Genomic DNA, 22,116 nt, shown 5'->3' with positions numbered 1-22,116 from the left:
GCGGTCCATGATCTGTGGTTCTCAGGGTCATTGAACTGTAGCTTTCTCTTTGGAGTGAAGACTGTTTCATCAAGTAGTTAACATCTTCCATTTGGCGGGGGTTTTAGTTCTGCAGAAGGGCTCAAGAATACTGTTCTGTATGTCCCTTACTGGAAGGACCCATTCAAAAAGACCCTGATGCTGGGAAAGATTGAAGGCGGGAGGAGAAGGGGATGACAGAGGATGAGATGGTTGGATGGCATCACCGACTTGATGGACGTGAGTTTGAGCAAATTCCAGCAGTTGATGGACAGGGAGACCTGGCGTGCCGCAATCCAAGGGGTCACAAAGAGTCAGACACGACTGACCGACTGAACTGAACTGGTATCACTTAAGGAATAACCTGCCCCAAGGCTACACTGTTTATTTTGGCTGCTCTGGGCCTTCGTTGAGGCTCGTGAAATCATCACCATAGCATGTGGATTCTTGGTTGTGGAATACGTATAGTTCCCCGACCATGGATTAAACCTGGGTCCCCTGCATTGGGAATGTGGAGTCTTCACCATTGGACCATGAGGGAAGTCCCCTTAAAATATAATTTTAGCTAAAGCCCTCCACTCCCACAAAAAAAAAAAAAAAAAAAGACTTTTAAAGGGCTAAGTCATTACAGACTAATATAGAAACTTCATCCAATCCAGACATTGGCCCCCATTCTAGCCCTTGCCTTACCATTAATTCCATTGCCTTTATGTTACTAACTATATCAAGTCATACTTGGTTATGACAGTATTAGAAACACAAGTAGGGAACTCCTCAGCAATCCAGTGGTTAGGACTCCTAGTCAGGGAACTCAGATACCATAAGCCAAGTGGCACAGCCAGAAAAACAACAAAAAAGGAAAAAAACACAGGTAGTTAGAATAGGACAGGGGTCCTAGCTACTTTTAGGTTGGCCAAAAGATTCGTTTGGTTTTTTCCTTAAGATGGCTCTAATAGCACTTAGTTGCCTTTAGCTTCATTCAGACAATTTTGTTAGATTATATTCTGACAGCTGTCATATCAGCATACGTTTTTTAAAAACTTATCAAAATGGATAAGTTTTGTGTAACCATTTTATTTTTTTAAATATAATTTCACTTATTTTAATTGGAGGTTAATTACTTTACAATATTGTATCAGTTTTGCCATACATCAACATGAATCCGCCACAGGTATACACGTGTTCCCCATCCTGAACCCCCTCCCTTCCTCCCTCCCCACAGCATCCCTCTGGGTCCTCCCAGTGCACCAGCCCCAAGCACCCAGTATCATGCATCGAACCTGGACTGGTGATTCGTTACATATATACTATGATACATGTTTCAATGCCATTCTCCCAAATCATCCCACCCTCTCTCTTTCCCCCAGAGTCCAAAAGACTGTTCTATACATCTGTGTCTCTTTTGCTGTCTCGCATACAGGGTTATTGTTACCATCTTAAAAACCATTTTAATATTGAAGATAGAAGAAAAAAAGCAACATTTTCAGCATATTATGCTTTTATTACTTGACGAAAGGTAAAAACACAGTTTCAGTTTCAGTTCAGTCGCTCAGTCGTGTCCGACTCTTTGCCACCCCATGAATCGCAGCACACCAGCCTTCCCTGTTCATCACCATCTCCCCGAGTTCACTCAGACTCAGGTCCATTGAGACCGTGATGCCATCCAGCCATCTCATCCTCGGTCGCCCCTTCTCCTCCTGCCCCCAATCCCCCCCAGCATCAGAGTCTTTTCCAGTGAGTCAACTCTTCTCATAAGGTGGCCACAGTACTGGAATTTCAGCTTTAGCATCATTCCTTCCAAAGAAATCCCGGGGTTGATCTCCTTCAGAATGGACTGGTTGTATCTCCTTGCAGTCCAAGGGACTCTCAAGAGTCTTCTCTAACACCACAGTTCAAAAGCACCAATTCTTCGGCGCTCAGCCTTCTTCACAGTCCAACTCTCACATCCATACATGACCACAGGAAAAAACATAGCCTTGGCTAGACAGACCTTAGTCGGAAAAGTAATGTCTCTGCTTTTGAATATACTATCTACGTTGGTCATAACTTTCCTTCCAAGGAGTAAGCGTCTTTTAATTTCATGGCTGCAATCACCATCTGCAGTGATTTTGGAGCCCCCAAAAATAAAGTCTGACACTGTTTCCACTGTTTCCCCATCTATTTCCCATGAAGTGATGGGACCGGATGCCATGATCTTTGTTTTCTGAATGTTGAGCTTTAAGCCAACTTTTTCGCTCTCCTCTTTCACTTTCATCAAGAGGCTTTTAGCTCCTCTTCACTTTCTGCCATAAGAGTGGTGTCATCTGCATATCTGAGGTTATTGATATTTCTCCCAGCAATCTTGATTCCAGCTTGTATTTCTTCCAGTCCAGCGTTTCTCATGATGTAGTCTGCATAGAAGTTAAATAAGCAGGGGGACAATATACAGCCTTGATGTACTCCTTTTCCTATTTGGAACCAGTCTGTTGTTCCATGTCCAGTTCTAACTGTTGCTTCCTGACCTGCATACAGATTTCTCAAGAGGCAGGTTAGGTGGTCTGGTATTCCCATCTCTTTCAGAATTTTCCACAGTTTCTTGTGATCCACACAGTCAAAGGCTTTGGCATAGTCAATAAAGCAGAAAGATGTTTTTCTGGAACTCTCTTACTTTTTCCATGATCCAGCGGATGTTGGCAATTTGATCTCTGGTTCCTCTGCCTTTTCTAAAACCAGCTTGAACATCAGGAATTTCATGGTTCACGTATTGCTGAAGCCTGGCTTGGAGAATTTTGAGCATTACTTTACTAGCATGTGAGATGAGTGCTATTGTGCAGTAGTTTGAGCATTCTTTGGCATTGCCTTTCTTTGGAATTGGAATGAAAACTGACCTTTTCCAGTCCTGTGGCCACTTCTGAGTTTTCCAAATTTGCTGGCATATTGAGTGCAGCACTTTCACAGCATCATCTTTCAGGATTTGAAACAGCTCAACTGGAATTCCATCACCTCCACTAGCTTTGTTTGTAGTGATGCTTTCTAAGGCCCACTTGACTTCACTTTCCAAGATGTCTGGCTCTAGATTAGTGATCACATCATCATGATTATCTGCATCGAGAAGATATTTTCTGTACAGTTCTTCCGTGTATTCTTGCCACCTCTTCTTAATATCTTCTGCCTTTCTTAGGTCCATACCATTTCTGTCCTTTATCGAGCCCATTTTTGCATGAAATGTTCCCTTGGTATCTCTAATTTTCTTGAAGAGATCTCTAATCTTTCCCATTCTGTTCTTTTCCTCTATTTCTTTGCATTGATCACTGAAGAAGGCTTTCTTATCTCTTCTTGCTGTTCTTTGGAACTCTGCACATTCAGATGCTTATATCTTTCCTTTTCTCCTTTGCTTTTCACCTCTCTTCTTTTCACAGCTATTTGCAAGGCCTCCTCAGACAGCCATTTTGCTTTTTTGCATTTCTTTTCCATGGGGATGGTCTGGATCCCTGTCTCCTGTACAATGTCACGAACCTCATTCGATAGTTCATCAGGCACTCTATCTATCAGATCTAGGCCCTTAAATCTATTTCTCACTTCCACTGGATAATCATAAGGGATTTGATTTAAGTCATACCTGAATGGTCTAGCGGTTTTCCCTACTTTCTTCAATTTCAGTCTGAATTTGGCAATAAGGAGTTCATGATCTGAGCTACACTCAGCTCCTGGTCTTGTTCTTGTTTTCTGTACAGAGGTTCTCCATCTTTGGCTGCATAGAATAGAATCAGTCTGATTTTGGTGTTGACCATCTGGTGATGTCCATGTGTAGAGTCTTCTCTTGTGTTGTTGGAAGAAGGTGTTTGCTGTGACCAGTGCATTTTCTTGGCAAAACTCTATTAGTCTTTGCCCTGCTTCATTCTGCATTCCAAGGCCAAATTTGCTTGTTACTCCAGGTGTTTCTTGACTTTTGAAACCCCAAAAAAGATTTGTGCAATGTATGGAGAAGGTGCTATGACTGAACAAACGTGTCTAAAGTGGTTTGTGAAGTTTTCTGCTGAAGATATACTGGATGATGCTCCATGGTCGAGTAGACCAGTTGAAATTGATAGCTATCAAATTGAGACATTCAGTTCAGTTCAGTTCAGTCGCTCAGTTGTGTCCGACTCTTTGCAGCCCCATGAATTGCAGCACACAGGGACAGGCCTCCCTGTCCACCACCAGCTCCGGGAGTTCACTCAAACTCATGTCCATTGAGACCATGATGCCATCCAGCCATCTCATCCTCGGTCGTCCCCTTCTCCTCCTGCCCCCAATCCCTCCCAACATCAGAGGCTTTTCCAATGTGTCACCTCTTTGCATGAGGTGGCCAAAGTACTGGAGTTTCAGCTTTAGCATCATTCCTTCCAAAGAACACCCAAGGTTGATCTCCTTTAGTATAAACTGGTTGGATCTCCTTGCAGTCCAAGGGACTCTCAAGAGTCTTCTCTAACACCACAGTTCAAAAGCACCAATTCTTCGGTGCTCAGCTTTCTTCACAGTCCAACTCTCACATCCATACATGACTATTGGAAAAACCATAGCCTTGACTAGATGGACCTTTGTTGGCAAAGTAATGTCTCTACTTTTGAATATGCTATCTAGGTTGGTCATAACTTTCCTTCCAAGGAGTAAGCGTCTTTTAATTTCATGGCTGCAGTCACCATCTGCAATGATTTTGGAGCCCAAAAAAATAAAGTCTGACACTGTTTCCACTGTTTCCCCATCTATTTCCTATGAAGTGATGGCACTGGATGCCATGATCTTTGTTTTCTGAATGTTGAGCTTTAAGCCAACTTTTTCGCTCTCTTCTTTCACTTTCATCAAGAGGCTTTATAGTTCCTCTTCGCTTTCTGCCATAAGGGTGGTGTCATCTGCATATATGAGGTTATTGATATTTCTCCTGGCAATCTTGATTCCAGCTTGTGCTTCTATCAGCCCAGCGTTTCTCATGATATACTCTGCATAGAAGTTAAATAAGCAGGGTGACAATATACAGCCTTGACATACTCCTTTTCCTATTTGGAACCAGTCTGTTGTTCCATGTCCAGTTCTAACTGTTGCTTCCTGACCTACATATAGGTTTCTCAAGAGGCAGGTTAGGTGGTCTCGTATTCCCATCTCTTTCAGAATTTTCCACAGTTTATTGTGATCCACACAGTCAAAGGCTTTGGCATAGTCAATAAAGCAGAAATAGATGTTTTTCTGGAACTCTCTTGCTTTGTCCATGATCCAGTGGATGTTGGCAATTTGATCTCTGGTTCCTCTGCCTTTTCTAAAACCAGCTTGAACATCTGGAAGTTCATGATTCATGTATTGCTGAAACCTGGCTTGGAGAATTTTGAGCATTACTTTACTAGCATGTGAGATGAGTGCTATTGTGCGGTAGTTTGAGCATTGTTTGGCGTTGCCTTTTTTTGGAATTGGAATGAAAACTGACCTTTTCCAGTCCTGTGGCCACTTCTGAGTTTTCCAAATTTGCTGGCATATTGAGTGCAGCACTTTCACAGCATCATCTTTCAGGATTTGAAATAGCTCAACTGGAATTCCATTGAGTTATACCATGCAAGAGATTGCTGACACACGCAAAATATCCAGTGCTGAAAATCATCTGCAGCAGCTTGGTTATATTCATTGCTTTGACGTTGGGTTCCACATAAGTTAAGCAGAGAAAACCTACTTGACTATATTTCCACATGCGATTCTCTACTTAAATAACATGAAAACATTCTTTAAAAAAAAATTGTGATGGGTGAAGAAAAGTGAATACTGTACAATAATGTGGAATGGAAGCGATTGTGGGGTAAGTGAAATGAACCACCACCTACCACACCAAAGGCTGGACTTCACCCAGAGAAGGTGATGTTATGAATATGGAGAGATTGGAAGGGAGTCCATTCTACTATGAGCACCTTCTGGAAAATCAAACAAGTTAATTCCAAAAAGTACTGTTCCCAATTAGACCAGCTGAAAGCAGCACTTGATGAAAAGTGTCCAGAATTAGTCAACAGAAAATGCATAATCCTCCATAATGCAAGGCTACATGTTTCTTTGATGACCAGGCAAAATCTGTTTTAGCTTGACTGGGAAATTCTAATTCATCTGCCATATTCACCAGACATTGTATCTTTGGATGTCCATTTATTTCAGTCTTTACAAGATTTTCTTCATGGAAAAAATTTCAGTTCCCTAAAAGACTGTTAAAGGCACTGAGAACAGTTCTTTGCTCAAAAAGATAGAAAGTGTTGGGAAGATGGAATTATGAAGTTACCTGAATAATGGCAGAAGGCAGTGGAACAAAATGGTGAATACTTTGTTCAATAAAATTCTAGGTAAAAATGAAAAATGTGTGTTTTATTTTTACTTGAAAAACTGAAGGACATTTTTGGCCAACCCAATACAGATTCTGACCCCTGCTATTTGTAAAACGATGAGAATGGAAAACTTACATACTCTTTAAAAATATATGTATAGTTGATTTACGATGTTGTGACAATCTCTGCTATAGAGCAAAGTGACTCAGTTATACACATATATACCTTCTTTTTCTATATTTTCCATTATGGTTTATCACAGGATATAGAGTAAATTGTGTATACTCTCTTAAAAAATATTTATTTATTCATTCATTTATTTCGCTGCACTAGGTCTTAGTTGTGTTATGCAGAATCTTTAGTTGCAGCATATGGGATCTAGTTCCCTGACCAAGGATTGAACTCAGGCCCCCTGCATTGGGAGCTCAGAATCTTAGCCACTGGATCACCAGGGAAACCCCAAAAGTTATTGTTGTTCAGTCGCTCAGTTGTATCCAACTCTTGGCAATCCCATGGACCTTATACAGCATGCCAGGCTTCCTTGTCCATCACTGTCTCCCGGAGTTGACTCAAACTCATGTCCATTGAGTTGGTGATGCCATCCAACCATCTCGCCCTCTGTCGTCCCCTTCTCCTCTTGCCCTCAGTCTTTCCCATCATCAGGGTCTTTTCCATTGAATTGGGTACTCACATCAAGTGGCCAAAGTATTGGAGCTTCAGCATCAGTCCTTCCAATGAATATTAAGGGTTGATTTCCTTTAGGATGGACTAGTTTGATCTCCTTGCTGTCCAAGGGACTCTCAGGAGTCTTCTCTAGCACTATACTTTGAAAGCATCAATTCTTCTAAAAGATACATACTCTTAATAAGTGTGTTCTGGTATTTTATACTTAGATGTAGATGTTCACTTATTTTTAAGGTCTATTTTCTTTTTAGGCATCTGTGGAAAAACTAGAATTGCAGAAGTAGGAGGTGTGCCTTACTTACTGCCTCTTGTAAATAAAAAAAAAGTAAGTGTATTTTTACTTTTCACATTCACATGAAGATTATGGAAACTGATTCCTGTTTTTATTCTTAGAAGATCCACTGACCAGTGTGACAAGCAAATGTTAATGGACTCAGTAACAAACAGTAAACCTGGGAATTTACGTAAGTCAGTTTTAAATAGTATGCTGTTTCTCTTACTTAGGTTTATGATTTAAATAAGATTGCAAAAGACATCCAGCTTCCTGGAGGTTTTATTCTTGGAGCAGGAGCAGGCCCATTTCAGACTCTTGGATTCAATTCTGAGGTCAGCATATTATCATGTGTTATATATAATATGTAGTATATATTAATATAATTATTTTTATTTATTGATTTGAGACTTTGTTTGCCTTTTTCCTTTTACTGCCTTATCAGAAATCTTGTCATCTGAATGAATTGTAAATGGTTGATATCATACCTCTCTACAGATTTGATACTGTTTGATACTGATTTAGAGTGTAGAACATGCTACAGTTAGTTGAACTGAAATGGAGCACTAATCTCTAATTTAGATTTTCTTAAGATATACATTCAGTCATAGATGAGTCTATCAAAGGTCCTGCTGTGATTTGCCGAGGACTCTGGACTGTGAAAGATTTTGGTCCATACACATCAGAGGATTCCTAGCTTCTCTGACCTTGGCTAGTTCAAAGACAGCTTTCAATCAGAAGATGCATGAAATGTTTAATGACCTAGTCAACTCCCTCCTTCAGACCAATACTAGGGATCTAGCCCAGTAGTATGATTATTATTTATAAAAGGTAATCTCCATCACTGTGTATGTCAACACATTTCCAACATAAAAATATCAGTGCTTCTTCACATCTCATGAACAGAGAGTGAATAACCTCCTCAGTTTGCATATTCTCTCTCACTGCCTCTTACAGATGTGACTGTTAGTCAATAATCATACAAGTCCTTTTAGAGAAACATTAATATAAATTTCCTAGTGTTCAAGATAGAAAAAGTTAAAAATTGTAAATGAGAAATTTTAAAGCAAATGTCACAATCTCATAGAAACACCATAATACTGTAAACATTTTATAAAATGTTTTTTTCCAGTTTTTTGATATTTGTAAATCTTTAACATTTTAATCTAACATTAAATATTCTATTTTTCATGTTTTATTATTAGATCTTAAAATAAAATGTCTTAAAGTCTAGGGCAAAATATTTTGTCACATTTTCAAGATATTCTGTTTTGCATAGAGATTCTAGGATTGACTAAATACCTTATTTACTTTTCTTTTCAGTTTATGCTACTTGTTCAGGCAGAAAATGAACACAAACCTCCTGTGAATGGAAGTTACTTTGCTCGGGTTAACCCTGCAGATGGAGGGTGTCTACTAGAGAAATACAGTGAGAAATATCATGATTTTGGGTGTGCGTTACTGGCTAATCTTTTTGCCAGTGAAGGCCAACCTGGGAAGGTGATGTTGTTGATAAATGCAATATTCTCCAAAATTTCTCAGAGAGCTAAAAATCTGAATGCTTATTGCTACTGTAATTTTCTTAAGAAAATCCAAAGCTACCCAAGTCAAAGCTCTTTAAATAATCCAGTTATGAAAGATTCAGAAAGTACTGCAGGCAGAGTGAAAGTCTCATTTAAAACTAAGGTTAAGAATAATACAATAAACAGTAGCCTTTTTCCAAGGAACTAAAAGGTAATGGGATATTCTTGTGGGGAGTGAGTTAGTCAAATAGATGAACCATGCAGCTGAAGAAGATAATGTCTGCCTACAGTTAGTACATATGTAACTTGCTCATTCCTGACTGATCAGACATTAATTGAGATAGCTAGAAATGATGGGATTATATTATAGAGTATAGAAATTATAGAAAGAAGAGATAAGGAAAATTAATGCCCCACTTCATATTTATTTCCTGTTAGTACCAACAAAAAAAAAAGATTTCATATTCCAAAATTGTAATGATGGTCACACAGCTCTGTAAATATACTGAAAGCCATTCAATTGTTTACTTTAAATAGGTGGATTGTATGGTATGTGAATTATATCCCAATAAAGCTGTTTTTTTTTTAAGATGATTTCAGTTTTAGCAGTTGTGAGAACTCTCAGATTTTGTAAAGAGATAACTACTTCAGCCACTTTGAGAAATGAGGTGGTGAAGCAAAAATACCTACTAAAGTGGAGGTAACAGAAGTCCAGAATTTTAAAGGAAATAAGAAAATATAGTCATTTCTCCTCTCTAGTTATCAGAAATTAATCTTTTAAATCAAATAATTCTCAGTCTTATACCATATTGACATATAATAAGAGTCTCAAGAGTTCAGTGTTGAATATAGCTATAAATTTGTAAAATTAAGCTATAACTCTCTTTCTCAGTCTAAGAAAGCATGAATAAGACATTATTAGAGTAAATGATATATATCATATATATATATATATGATATATATAATTAAGACTTAGAGGACTGAGATACTTCTGCTTATATCTGGGTGCTCAAAACAAACAATTGAATATTTGCTTGATGGCACTGAATTATATAATGTTTCACTTTGGTAGTTATTTGCATAATATTTTACAGCTTAGAACAATGGTATGTATATTTATATTCTCTCTAGGTCATTGAGGTGAAAGTCAAAAGAAGAACTGGAAAACTTAACTTTGTGACATGTATGAGGCAGACTCTTGAAAAACATTATGGAGATAAGCCTGTAGGGATGGGAGGTGCTTTCATAATTCAGAAGGGAAAAGTGAAGACTCACATTATGGTAAAGGCCTCTGCACGTGTGTGTGTGTGTGTGTGTGTGTGTGTGTGCATGTGCTTAAGATTGTAGGAGATTTTAAGATTACATTGAGAATTTAACCTTTAAAGACTTTCTGAACAGATCCTTTTACTATGATCATATTACCTTAAAATTTAAATGACAAAGAATACTGTAAAGCATGTTATATGATAAGGTCCTGCTAGAGTCCTTTCTTCATGTTAATAATATTAGAACTTTCTTCTTAGTTTCAAAGATCAAGATAGCTGTGAGTATAAGCCTTGAAAGTGCAAGTGAAAGTTGATCAGTTGTGTCTGACTCTTTGTGACCCCTTGGAATATACAGTCCATGGAATTCTCCAGGCCAGAATACTGGAGAGGGTAGCCTTTCCCTTCCCCAGGGGATCTTCCCAACCCAGGGATTGAACCCAGGTCTCCTGCATTGCAGGTGGATTCTTTACCAGCTGAGCCACAAAGGAAGCCCAAGAATACTAGAGTGGGTAGCCTTTTCCGTCTCCAGAGGATCTTCCCAACCCAGGAATCGGACTGGGGTCTCCTGCATTGCAGGCGGATTCTTTACCAACTGAGTTATCAGGGAAGCCCAAAGTTAAATTGGAGTCAGGCTCTCCTGCCCTGACGCCACCCCAGCCTTAGAAACTGATCATTTCCATTGCTAGAATCCCAACCTCAGTAAATTGAGTTAACTGTTAAGATGGTTGTCAAAAAAAAGATGGTTGTGGTTTTAGGGAAAAAATTCATTATGAAAATTATAATCTTATATGATGCTGTAAAAGTGCTACACTCAATATGTCAGCAAATTTGGAAAACTAAGCAGTGGCCACAGTGCTGGAAAAGGTCATGTTTCATTCCAATCCCAAAGAATGCTCAAACTACTGCACAATTGCACTCATCTCACACGCTAGCAAAGTAATGCTCAAAATTCTCCAAGCCAGGCTTCAACAGTACATGAACCGTGAACTTCCAGATATTCAAGCTGGATTTAGAAAAAGCAGAGGAACCAGAGATCAAATTGCCAACACCTGTTGGATCATGGAAAAAGCAAGAGAGTTCCAGAAAGACATCTACTTCTGCTTTATTGACTATGCCAAAGCCTTTGACTGTGTGGACCACAACAGACTATGGAAAATTCCTCAAGAGATGGGAATACCTGACCACTTGACCTGCCTCTTGAGAAATCTGTATGCAGGTCAGGAAGCAACAATTAGAACTGGACATAGAAAAACAGACTGGTTCCAGATCGAGAAAGGAGTATGTCAAGGCTGTATATTGTCACCCTGCTTATTTGACTTATATGCAGAATACATCATGACAAATGTTGGGCTGGATGAAGCACAAGCTGGAATCAAGGTTTCTGGGAGAAATATCGATAACCTCAGATATGCAGATGACACCACCCTTATGGCAGAAAGTGAAGAACTAAAGAGCCTCTTGATGAAAGTGAAAGAGGAGAGTGAAAAAGTTGGCTTGAAGTTCAACATTCAGAAAACTAAGATCATGGCATCTAGTCCCATCACTTCATGGCAAGTAGATGGGGAAACAGTGGAAGCAGTGAGAGACTATTTTTTGGGGCTCCAAAATCACTGCAGATGGTGAGTGCAGCCATGAAATTAAAAGACACTTACTCCTTGGAAGAAAAGTTATGACTAACCTAGACAGCATATTAAAAAGCAGAGACATGATTTTGCCAGCAAAGGTCCGTCTATTCAAAGCTGTGGTTTTTCGAGTAGTCATGTATGGATAGGAGAGTTGGACTATAAAGAAAACTGAACGCCGAAGAATTGATGCTTTTAAACTGTGGTGTTGGAGAAGACTCTTGAGAGTCCCTTGGACTATAAGGAGATCCAACCAGTCCATCCTAAAGGAAATCAGTCCTGAATATTCATTGGAAGGACTGATGCTGAAGCTGAAGCTCCAGGACTTTGACCACCTGATGTGAAGAACTAACTCATTAGGAAAGACCCTGATGCTGGGAAAGATTGAAGGCAGGAGGAGAAGGGGATGACAGAGGATGAGATGGTTGGATGGCATCACTGACTTAATGGACATGAGACTGAGTAAACTCTGGGAGTTGGTGATGGACAGAGAGGCCTGGAGTGCTATAGTCCATGGAGTCGCAAAGAGTCAGACACGACTGAGTGACTGATCTGAACTGGACTGGACTAACTGTAACAACAACAACAAAAAAAGAATATATTTATAAGATATTAATGATGAAATACCACATGAGGACAAACCAGGTCATCTAGGATTTTCAAAAATAATTTTTAGGACTTCCCTGATGGTCCAGTGGTTAAGTATCCACTTGCCATTGCAGGGGACACAAATTCTATCCCTGGTCCTGGAAGATCCCACATGCCACAGGGCAGCTAAGTCCATGAGCCACGACTACTGAGCCCACACACTCTAGAGCCCATGCTCTGCTACAAGGGAAGCCATTGCAAATGGGAGGCCCCCACACCAAGCTGGAGAGTTGGCCCTTTCTTTCAGCAACTAGAGAAAGCCCTCATGTAGCAACAAAGACCCAACACAGCCAAAAATAAACAAAAAAGTCATTTAAAAATAATAATTTTTGGTAGGTGAGTGAATGAAGTGTCACTGTTGTTCATTCCCAAGTCATTTCAGACTCTTTGTGATCCCATGGACTGCAGGACGTTAGGCTCCTCTGTCCTCTATTTCCCGGAGTTTGCTCAAATTCATGTCCACTGAGTCAATGATGAACAAAATGTAAAAGTGTTACACTTTAATGTTGTTTTGTTTTAACAATGAAGCTGTCACAAAATATATTGTTTTAAAGTTTTTAGTCTGATAAATTTAAATGGCAAACCAGCTGATCTCCCATATAAAAACATATTGTGAAACTACTTAATTACTTTTCCAAATTATTTACAACAAAATTATAGGTCAATCCATTTGTAAACACCAAATGATTATAGGATTTTTAAAAAATTAAGTAAACAATACTTCATTACAAACTGTAGTTAACATGATATACATTAGATCTTTAAACTTACTCATCTTACGACTGAAAGTCTGTACCCTTTGATCAGCATCTCATTTCACTCCCATCCACCTCAGCCTCTGACAACCACCACTCTACTGTTTTTCTAAACTGGACTTTTTTAGATTCCACATACAAGTGATATCACCCAGTATTTGTCTGCAACTGGCTTATTTCACTCAGTATAGTATCCTCCAAGTTCATCTGCTGCTGCTGCTAAATCACTTCATTCGTGCCCAACTCTGTGTGACCCCATAGACGGCAGCCCACCAGGCTCCCCCGTCCCTGGGATTCTCCAGGCAAGAACACTGGAGTGGGTTGCCATTTCCTTCTCCAGTGTATGAAAGTGAAAGGTGAAAGTTCATCTACATTGTTACAAATGGTGGGATTTCCTGCTTTTTAAAGCCTGAATGATATTTCATATATATCACAACTAGAAAGATAGGTAATAATTTTTTTGTCCATTCATCCATTATTGTTGTTATTGTTTAGTTGCTAAGTTGTGTCTGACTCTTTGGCACCCCATGGACTGTAGCATACCAGGCTCCTCTGTCCTCCACTGTCTCCGAGAATTTACTCCAATTCATGTCCATTGAGTTGGTGATGCCATCCAACCATCTCAGTGTCTGTCGCCCCCTTCTCCTTCCCTTGGTCTTTCCCAGCATTAGGGTCTTTTCCAGTGAGTTGTCTCTTCGTATGAGGTGGCCAAAATATGGGAGCTTCAGCTTCAACATCAGTCCTTCCAATGAATATTCAGGGTTGATTTCCTTTAGGATGGACTGATTTGATCTCCTTGCAGTCCAGGGACTCTCAAGAGTCTTCCCCAACACCACAGTTTGAAAGCATCAATTCTTCAGTGCTCAGCCTTCTTTATGGTCCAATTCTCACATCCATATATGACTACTGGAAAAACTATAGCTTTGGCTATATGGATTTTTGTCAGCAAAGTTGTATCACTGCTTTTTAATGCTCTGTCTAGGTTGGTCATAGCTTTTCTTTCAAGGAGCAAGTGTCTTTTAATTTCCTGGCTGCATTCATACATTGACAGACACTTAGGTTGTGTTTCCCAGTCTTGGCTATCACGAATAATGCTGCAGTGAACATAGGAGTCCAGATATGTCTTCAAGATGGTGATTTCATTTACTTTGGATATATACCTAGAAGTAGAATTGCTTGATCATATGGTAGTTTTATTTTTAATTTTTTGAGGAACTTCCATAATGGTTGTACAAGTATACATTCCGACTAGCAGTGTACAAGGGTTGTCTTTTCTCTACATCCTCACCAACACTTTATCTCTTGTCTTTTTGGTAACAGCTATGTTCACTAAAATGAGCTGATGTCTCATGGTTTTGATTTGCATTTACCAAATGAATAGTGATATTGAGTGCTTCTTCATATACCTGTTGCCCATTTGTATGTCTTCTTTGGAAAAAATGTCTAATTCAGTTCTTTGATCATTAAAAATATTTTTTTTGCTCGTGAATTACTTATATATTTTAGATATTAACCCCTTATCAGATATACGGTTTGCAGATATTTTCTCCCATTCCATAGGTTGCCTTTTCATTTTGTTTGCTGTTTTCTTTGCTGTACAAAAGCTTTTTAGCTTAATGTAATCCCACTTGTTTTCCGTTTGTTACCTGTACTATTGATGCCAAGTCTAAAAAGTCAAATCCAGTGTCTTAAAACTTTCTCCTGATGTTTTCTTCTAAAAGTCTTTATAGCTTTAGCTCTTATATTTAGGTGTTTTATCCATTTTTAGTTTTTGTATCTGGTATGAAGTAAAGGGTCTAACCACTTTTTTGCACATGGACATCAGTTTTCCAAGCATTGTTTGTTAGAACGATAGTCCTTTCCCACTGAATGGTCATGGCATCCTTGTCAGAAACCATTTGACCATATATGCAAGGATTTACTTCTGGGATCTCTTCTGTTCCATTGATCTGTATGCCTGTCTTTATGCTAGTATCACACTGTTTTGATTACTACAGCTGTAGTAAGCTTGATATCAGGAAATGTGAGACTTCCAACTTTCTTCTTCTTTTTCAAGACTGTTTTGACAATTTGAGGCCCCTTGAGATTCCATATGAAGTTTTTGGTGTTTTTTTCTGTTTCTGCAAAAACACCATTGGGATTTTGATAGGAATTGCAGTGAATCTGCAGATCATATTTGATAGTATTGACATGTCAACAATATTAAATTGTCCAGTCCATGAGCACAAGATGCCTTTCCATTTATTGGAGTCTTTTAAAATTCATTTCAGCAATGCTTTGCACTTTTCAGTGTACAAGTCTTTAGCCTCCTTAAGTGTATTCCTCAATATTTTATTCTTTTTGATGCTTATACTCCACTTTCAATGCCATGCTTTTTTTTTTTTTTCTATCTAGCAATAGCAATAATAACATTTAAGACTGGGATGAGGATATGCTCATAGGAAAGCTGAGAAGCTATGAAAAATAAAAATACAGCAATAGACTCCTTTATTTATTCACTCATATCTTTCAGTGTGTACACACTGATTGGCAGTCCTTTTGAAAACTAGGGTATATGAATCTCCTGGGGCCAAAAATAGCACTAGAATGTATAAGAAAGCTTAAAGCTTTGAACAATGAAATTATATGTAAATTTTTAGCTCAGTAATATTCAGCATGTTTACATGTTTAATGTCCTTTTATTGTAGCCTGCAGAATTTTCTTCCTGTCCATTGAACTCTGATGAAGACGTGAATAAATGGTTGCGTTTTTATGAGATGAAGGCTCCTTTGGTTTGTCTGCCAGTTTTTGTCTCCAGAGACCCCGTAAGTCTGTGTCTGTCTTTTACATTGCAAGATATTACAGTGGTAATGCTTGATTTTTAGAATATTCGTTTAGAATAATTAAGCTCTTTTTGTGTTCTTAATTAAGAACTAAGATAGTTTCTAGAATTACCTTGAAAGGTAAGGAAGCAAGTAGCTGACTACTTAAGATCTAGGCAAAGTAGATTTTACCTTTGGAGAACTGAAGCCACAAACATTTTAAATAGCATCCAAAGTTATGTTATTAAATAGTAGAATCAGGACAGGATTCAGATCTATTTGCTGTTCTTCATACTATTCATTATATTCTAGTTTTCTACCCTTGGAAAGTAATAATATAGACTAATTCCCAAATATCTACCACCGTACTGACTAGCTATATCTTTTGAACTAGTGATTACATGTCTAGGAATTAATCACTAAATATATGCTTACATGATAAAATGATTAGTGAAAAGGGTTATTCATGACATCATTGTTGTAATAGCAGAAGAGCTGGAAATAATCTAAATCTGATTTGGAAAGAATTAGGAAGCTCTCATGATTTGAAAGCTATATTGTTAATTTAAGAAAAACAACATACAGCATAGTAGATGCAGAATACTACCTATGAGTAATAAAAAAATAGATCTTTCTGGCAGGATATAGAAGATACTGCTTACTGTGGTTGCCTTTAAGGAAAGGAGTGGTAATGGCAGGAGTTGGAAAGATACATTTTACTGAATATAAACTTTTGCACCCTCTGAGTTTTGATTCCTGTGACTGTATTACCTACCCCAAAAAATTACTGTAGCCTAAATTAAAAAGATCTCCTATTGCCTAAGTTCTATGCAGAATAATTGGAAGACTAACAGATGGCTTCTCTGCCATTCTAGGGGTTTGATTTGCGGTTGGAGCACACTCATTGTTTCAGTCATCATGGAGAAGGTGGACACTACCATTATGACACCACCCCAGATATAGTGGAGTACCTCGGATACTTCTTACCTGCCGAGTTTCTCTATCGCATTGACCAACCAAAAGAGACCCATTCATTTGGGCGAGATTAAATCATCTGGTACTTGTTTAGAAAAAGTAATAATTAAGGTTAATTGATTGATTAACTCATTAATTAATACTAATATAAAGTCTAATAGAAATGATCTCACTACTTAAGCCCTATTTTGGGGGCCTTTGAAATGAAAGTTATGTTAACATTGGGTTCTGTGTTATTTCACAGATCTATCTGAGAGGGACTATTGGGAACACAATACACATAATGGAGATGTTCTTCATTATTTTTATTCTAAAAATCATTCTTATGTTTATAATTAAGTACAAACATGATTAAGAATCAAGTGATTATTTCTACTAGCTAATAGTAATTTACATTTGTATAACATTATTCAGTTTTTCAAATTAGTCTCACAACTGCTAAGTGGATGTGTCTGGGTATTAGAAAAATCAGTGTTGGAATATTGATTATTGTTAAATCTTTCTACTGAATTTTAAAAATCCATTTTAGAAGTCAGAGTACACTTTTTTTTTTTCATGGAATAAGGTGGTCAGAGGGAGCACCTTTACTTCTTTTGGTGAAGGGAACCATAATTAGAAGTTTGCAGTTTGCCTTTCACAAATGTCAGTTGTAAGCAGTTTGTATCTTGTTGGTTATTTGCAAGAAAAGAAGGGGGAAAAAAAGCATCAAAATATAACTTTGAAGTGTGTATAATTTATAAATGAAGCTGTTGCTAAATATGACTACTGTCCTTTGTGAAATACAAAATTATACTTTACCAGTTGTAATGGTTGAGATTTTCCTCAGTGTATTTTTATAATAATCATTTGCAAAAAACAACTCTCTAATCTTATAATACCAACACTACAGATTTAGGAGCTTTTTGGTACTAAGCATATAATAAATCATCACGAAATATGTTTTGATTGTCTTTCGATGTTAACTATAATGTGTCCTATGAGTATAAATCCCTAAATATTACTTTTAAGTAAACACTACTCTGTAACAAAAAAAATGAATAAAAATTTTATATTCATAATATGACACTGTGTTTCTATTTTTTAATTTTTATTTGTGTATTTGGCTGTGTTGTCTTAGTTGAGGCACTGGAGATCAATCTTCATTGTGGCATGGCAGATCTTTGGTTGCAGCCTGAGAACTCTGGGCTGTGGCATGTGGAATATGCTTCCTCCACTAGGGATCCAACCCAGACCCCCTGCACTAGGAGCCTGGAATCTTAGCCACTGCACCACCAGAGAGTTCCTGTGTTTCGTATTAATACCTTCAGTTCAGTTCAATCGCTCAGTCATGTCCAACTCTTTGCGACCCCATGGACTATAGCTCGCCAGGCCTCCCTGTCCATCACTAACACCCAGAGTCTATACTCAAACTCATGTCCATCAAGTTGGTGATGCCATCCAGCCATCTCATCCTCTGTCGTTCCCTTCTCCTCCTGCCCCCAATCCCTCCCAGCATCAGAGTCTTTTCCAATGTGTCAGCTCTTCACATGAGGTGGCCAAAGTATTGGAGTTTCAGCTTTAGCATCATTCTTCCCAAAGAACACCCAGGACTGATCTCCTTTAGTATGGGTTGGTTGGATCTCGTTGCAGTCCAAGGGACTCTCAAGAGCCTTCTCCAACACCACAGTTCAAAAGCATCAATTCTTCAGCACTCAGCCTTCTTCACAGTCCAACTCTCGCATCCATACATGACTACTGGAAAAACCATAGCCTTGACTAGATGGACTTTGTTGGCTAACTAATGTCTCTCTACTTTTGAATATGCTATCTAGGTTGGTCATAACTTTCCTTCCAAGGAGTAAGCGTCTTTTAATTTCATGGCTGCAATCACCATCTGCAGTGATTTTGGAGCCCAGAAAAATAAAGTCTGACACTGTTTCCACTGTTTCGCCATCTATTTCCCATGAAGTGATGGCACTGGATGCCATGATCTTTGTTTTCTGAATGTTGAGCTTTAAGCCAACTTTTTCGCTCTCCTCCTTCACTTTCATCAAGAGGCTTTATAGTTCCTCTTCACTTTCTGCCATAAGGGTGGTGTCATCTGCATATCTGAAGTTATTGATATTTCTCCCAAGAATCTTGATTCCAGCTTGTGCTTCCTCCAGCCCAGCGTTTCTCATGATGTACTCTGCATGTAAGTTAGATAAGCAGGTTGACAATATACAGCCTTGACGTACTGCTTTTCCTATTTGGAACCAGTCTGTTGTTCCATGTCCAGTTCTAACTGTTGCTTCCCGACCTGCCTATAGGTTTCTCAAGAGGCAGGTCAGGTGGTCTGGTATTCCCATCTCTTACCTCCAGACAAAAATAATGTTAGTATTCTTTTGTTTAATAACTACGTACTGAATGAACAACATAGCCTATCCTCTGGAAACATCGGCTCCATGGCAGGGGCTTTGATCACCACTATACACTGTGCCTTTAACAGAATCTGCCCAAAGTAGACACTCAGTAAATATTTGTTGAATGAATGAATGGGTGAATGACTATGACAGATACTTCACTAGATGCTGGAATTGATCATTCAGCCTTTACATGGTAGGAGAAGGCAAATAAGCAAATACATATTATATCAGGTGGTCGTGCTCTGAAGAAAAATGAAAGGCTGAAGGAGGATCTGTTTTGTTGTGGGCATCCCACGCTGAGAAAAGGTGAACTCCACACCGAGCTCAGTCGTTGAGAATGACGAAGTCACACACCAAGGGAGTCCAAAAGACTTCATGATTCCCATAATGAGGCTTTCTGGAGTAGCAGGGCAGCTCCCAGGCAAGTCCAAAAACAGCCTGTGAGAACAGGGAGAGAAGACTGGCTTGGGGGTTTTATAATGCTTAGCAGGTCGGGTCAGGGTGATGGTTGTGCATGCAGTTTGAATTTTCCACAGGTGTCAAAGCAAGCAGGAGTCAGGCTTTTTTTTTTTTTTTTTAAATAATTTTATTTGTTTTATTTAGTTAGTTTTGGCTGTGCTGGGTCTTCATTGCTGCACGGGCTTTTCTCTAGTTGTGGTGAGCAGGGGCTGCTCTCCAGTTGCAGTGTGTGGCTTCTCGTCGCGGTGGCTTCTCTTGTGCTGCACAGGCTCTGGGGCACTCAGGCTTCCGTAGTTGCGCACGTGGGCCCAGGAGCTGCAGCTGCAGGGCCCTAGCGCACAGGCTCAGCAGTTGCGGTGCACAGGCTTAGTTGTTCTGCGGCATGTGGAATCCTCCCAGACCAGGGATCGAACTCGTATCTCCCGCATTGGCAGGATGATTCTTTATCACTGAACCACTCGGGGAAGCCCACAGCCAGGCTTTCTTATCACACAAACGTGGGGCAGAAGGGGAGGAAGGATTGGGGTAAGGCTTAGTATCTGTCAGCAATCAAACATTAGAAGTGGAATCAGACTCTTACACATTTTATAGAGAGGGATCAGGGAAAGCTGCTGATACAGAGACATTTGAGCCAAGTCCTGAAGAAATGAGAGAGTGAGCCATGAAGTTATTTGGAGAAACATCCATTCTGGCAGATTTAAAGGTTCAGCCAGAAGAGAACTTGGTAGTTTCAAGAAACCGCAAAGAGGCCATTGTGAACAAGGCAGGATCACCTGAACTCCATGAAGCTAACATCTAGTGCATATTCTGAGAAGCAATTTTTAAAATGCTAGCTAAATACAGGTATTTGCAAAATTATGTTAATACCATATTCACTTTAGGAATGTGACAAGGATGCCCAATATCATTAACTATTGGAGTTTCAACCAGGAAAAAAGACAAGAAAGAAGAGGTATAACAACTGAAAAGGAAGCAAAAAATCAGTTTTTCAGCAGAAAACATGGTTGACCTCTTGAAAAACGCAAGAGAATCTATAGTTATATTATCAGACTGAGTTCAAAGACTTCCCTAAATATAAATATTATCGTTGTTCAGTCGCTCAGTCATGTCTGATTCTTTGCAATCCTATGGACTGTAGCCTGCCAGGCACCTCTGCCCATGGAGATTTCCAGGCAAGAGTACTGGAGTGGGTTGCCATTTCCTTCTCCAGGGAATCTTCCTGACCCAGAGACTGAACCCATGGCTTCTGCATTGGCAGGTAGATTCTTTACCACTGAGCCACAAGGGAAGTCCAAATATAAATATTATTCAGCCATAAAAAAGATGAAATATTACCATTTGCAGCAACATGGATAGACCTACAGAATATCATAGTATGTAAAATAAGTCAGAGAAAGACAAATATTAAATATCACTTAAATGTGGAATCTAAAAAGTAATACAAAAATCTATATACAAAACAGGGACAGACTCATAGACAGAAAACATACAGTTATTTACCAAAAGGGAAAGGGAGTTGGGGTGGGGTGGGGGAGTGTGGGGACGGATATGGGCTTCCCAGGCAGTACTAATGGTAAAGAACCCACTTGCCAATGCAGAAGATGTAAGAGACAGGGTTCGATCCCTGGGTGGGGAAGAGCATGGCATCCCTGGCAGAGGAAATGGCAATCCAGTCCAGTATTCTTGCCTGGAGAATCCCATGGACAGAGGAGCCTGGCAGGTTACATTCCATAGCATTGCACAAAGTCAGTCAGGACTGAAACGACTTAGCACACACACACATAAAGTAGATAAGCAACAAGAATTTACTGTATAACAAAGGGAACTATAATGAAAAATAATCCGAGAAAAAATGTATATAACGAAATCACTTTGCTGTACACCTGAGACTAATACAATATTGTATCTATACTTTAGAAATAAAGTTTCTAAATGTAAAAATCAATATACAGTAATGAGTTGTATTTCTGCATACCAACAAAAAAAAATGGTTAAATATATAAATTTGGAAGGAATTCCCTGGCAGTCCAGTGGTTAGGACTCCACGCTCTCAGTGCCAATGGCCTAGGTTTGATCCCTAGTTGATGAACTAAGATCTGGCAGTGGTGCCGCCAAAACAAAAAAGTATATTTGAAACAGATACCAATTGCATGTTACTAAAAGTACACAGCAATATTTTTGTTTAAAAAAAATTACATGTAACCTTTATGGAGAAAATTATAAAATTGTTGAAAATGCAAAGAAATAAAAACAAACGGTTACATCTAGGAAGACATAATCTCTAGAAGTATCAGTTCTTTTCAAATCTATAAATTCAATGTCAGTCTAGTCCCAGTAGGGCTTTTGATAGAACCTCACCAGTTCATTTAAAAATATATGGGAAAGCAAAGGGCCAAGAT

General features: G+C 38.9%; 1 protein-coding gene across 6 annotated transcripts in view; it reads left to right on the top strand.

Moving 5' to 3' along the window:
- C21H11orf54 (chromosome 21 C11orf54 homolog) overlaps positions 1-17,937 on the top strand; it is a 28,251-nt gene extending 10,314 nt beyond the window's left edge. For 4 of the 6 annotated variants that reach the window (XM_042238392.1, XM_004019380.5, XM_042238393.1 and 1 more), the window contains exons 4-9: positions 7,265-7,338; positions 7,518-7,619; positions 8,608-8,784; positions 9,940-10,089; positions 15,786-15,902; positions 16,775-17,937. In XM_042238392.1, coding sequence (XP_042094326.1) covers positions 7,265-7,338; positions 7,518-7,619; positions 8,608-8,784; positions 9,940-10,089; positions 15,786-15,902; positions 16,775-16,948 — 794 coding nt within the window. In that variant the 3' untranslated portion in view covers positions 16,949-17,937. Of the gene's footprint in view, positions 1-7,264; positions 7,339-7,406; positions 7,478-7,517; positions 7,620-8,607; positions 8,785-9,939; positions 10,090-15,785; positions 15,903-16,774 lie in introns of all 6 variants that reach the window. The other 2 variants (XM_042238394.2, XM_060404204.1) reach the window with 2 other exon arrangements.
- The last annotated feature ends 4,179 nt before the right edge of the window (positions 17,938-22,116 follow it).

Source organism: Ovis aries, chromosome 21 (assembly GCF_016772045.2).
Source record: "Ovis aries strain OAR_USU_Benz2616 breed Rambouillet chromosome 21, ARS-UI_Ramb_v3.0, whole genome shotgun sequence".
Lineage (NCBI taxonomy): Eukaryota > Metazoa > Chordata > Mammalia > Artiodactyla > Bovidae > Ovis > Ovis aries.
Note: the sequence above shows the minus strand (reverse complement) of the source record. Positions and strands in the feature narration are given on the sequence as shown.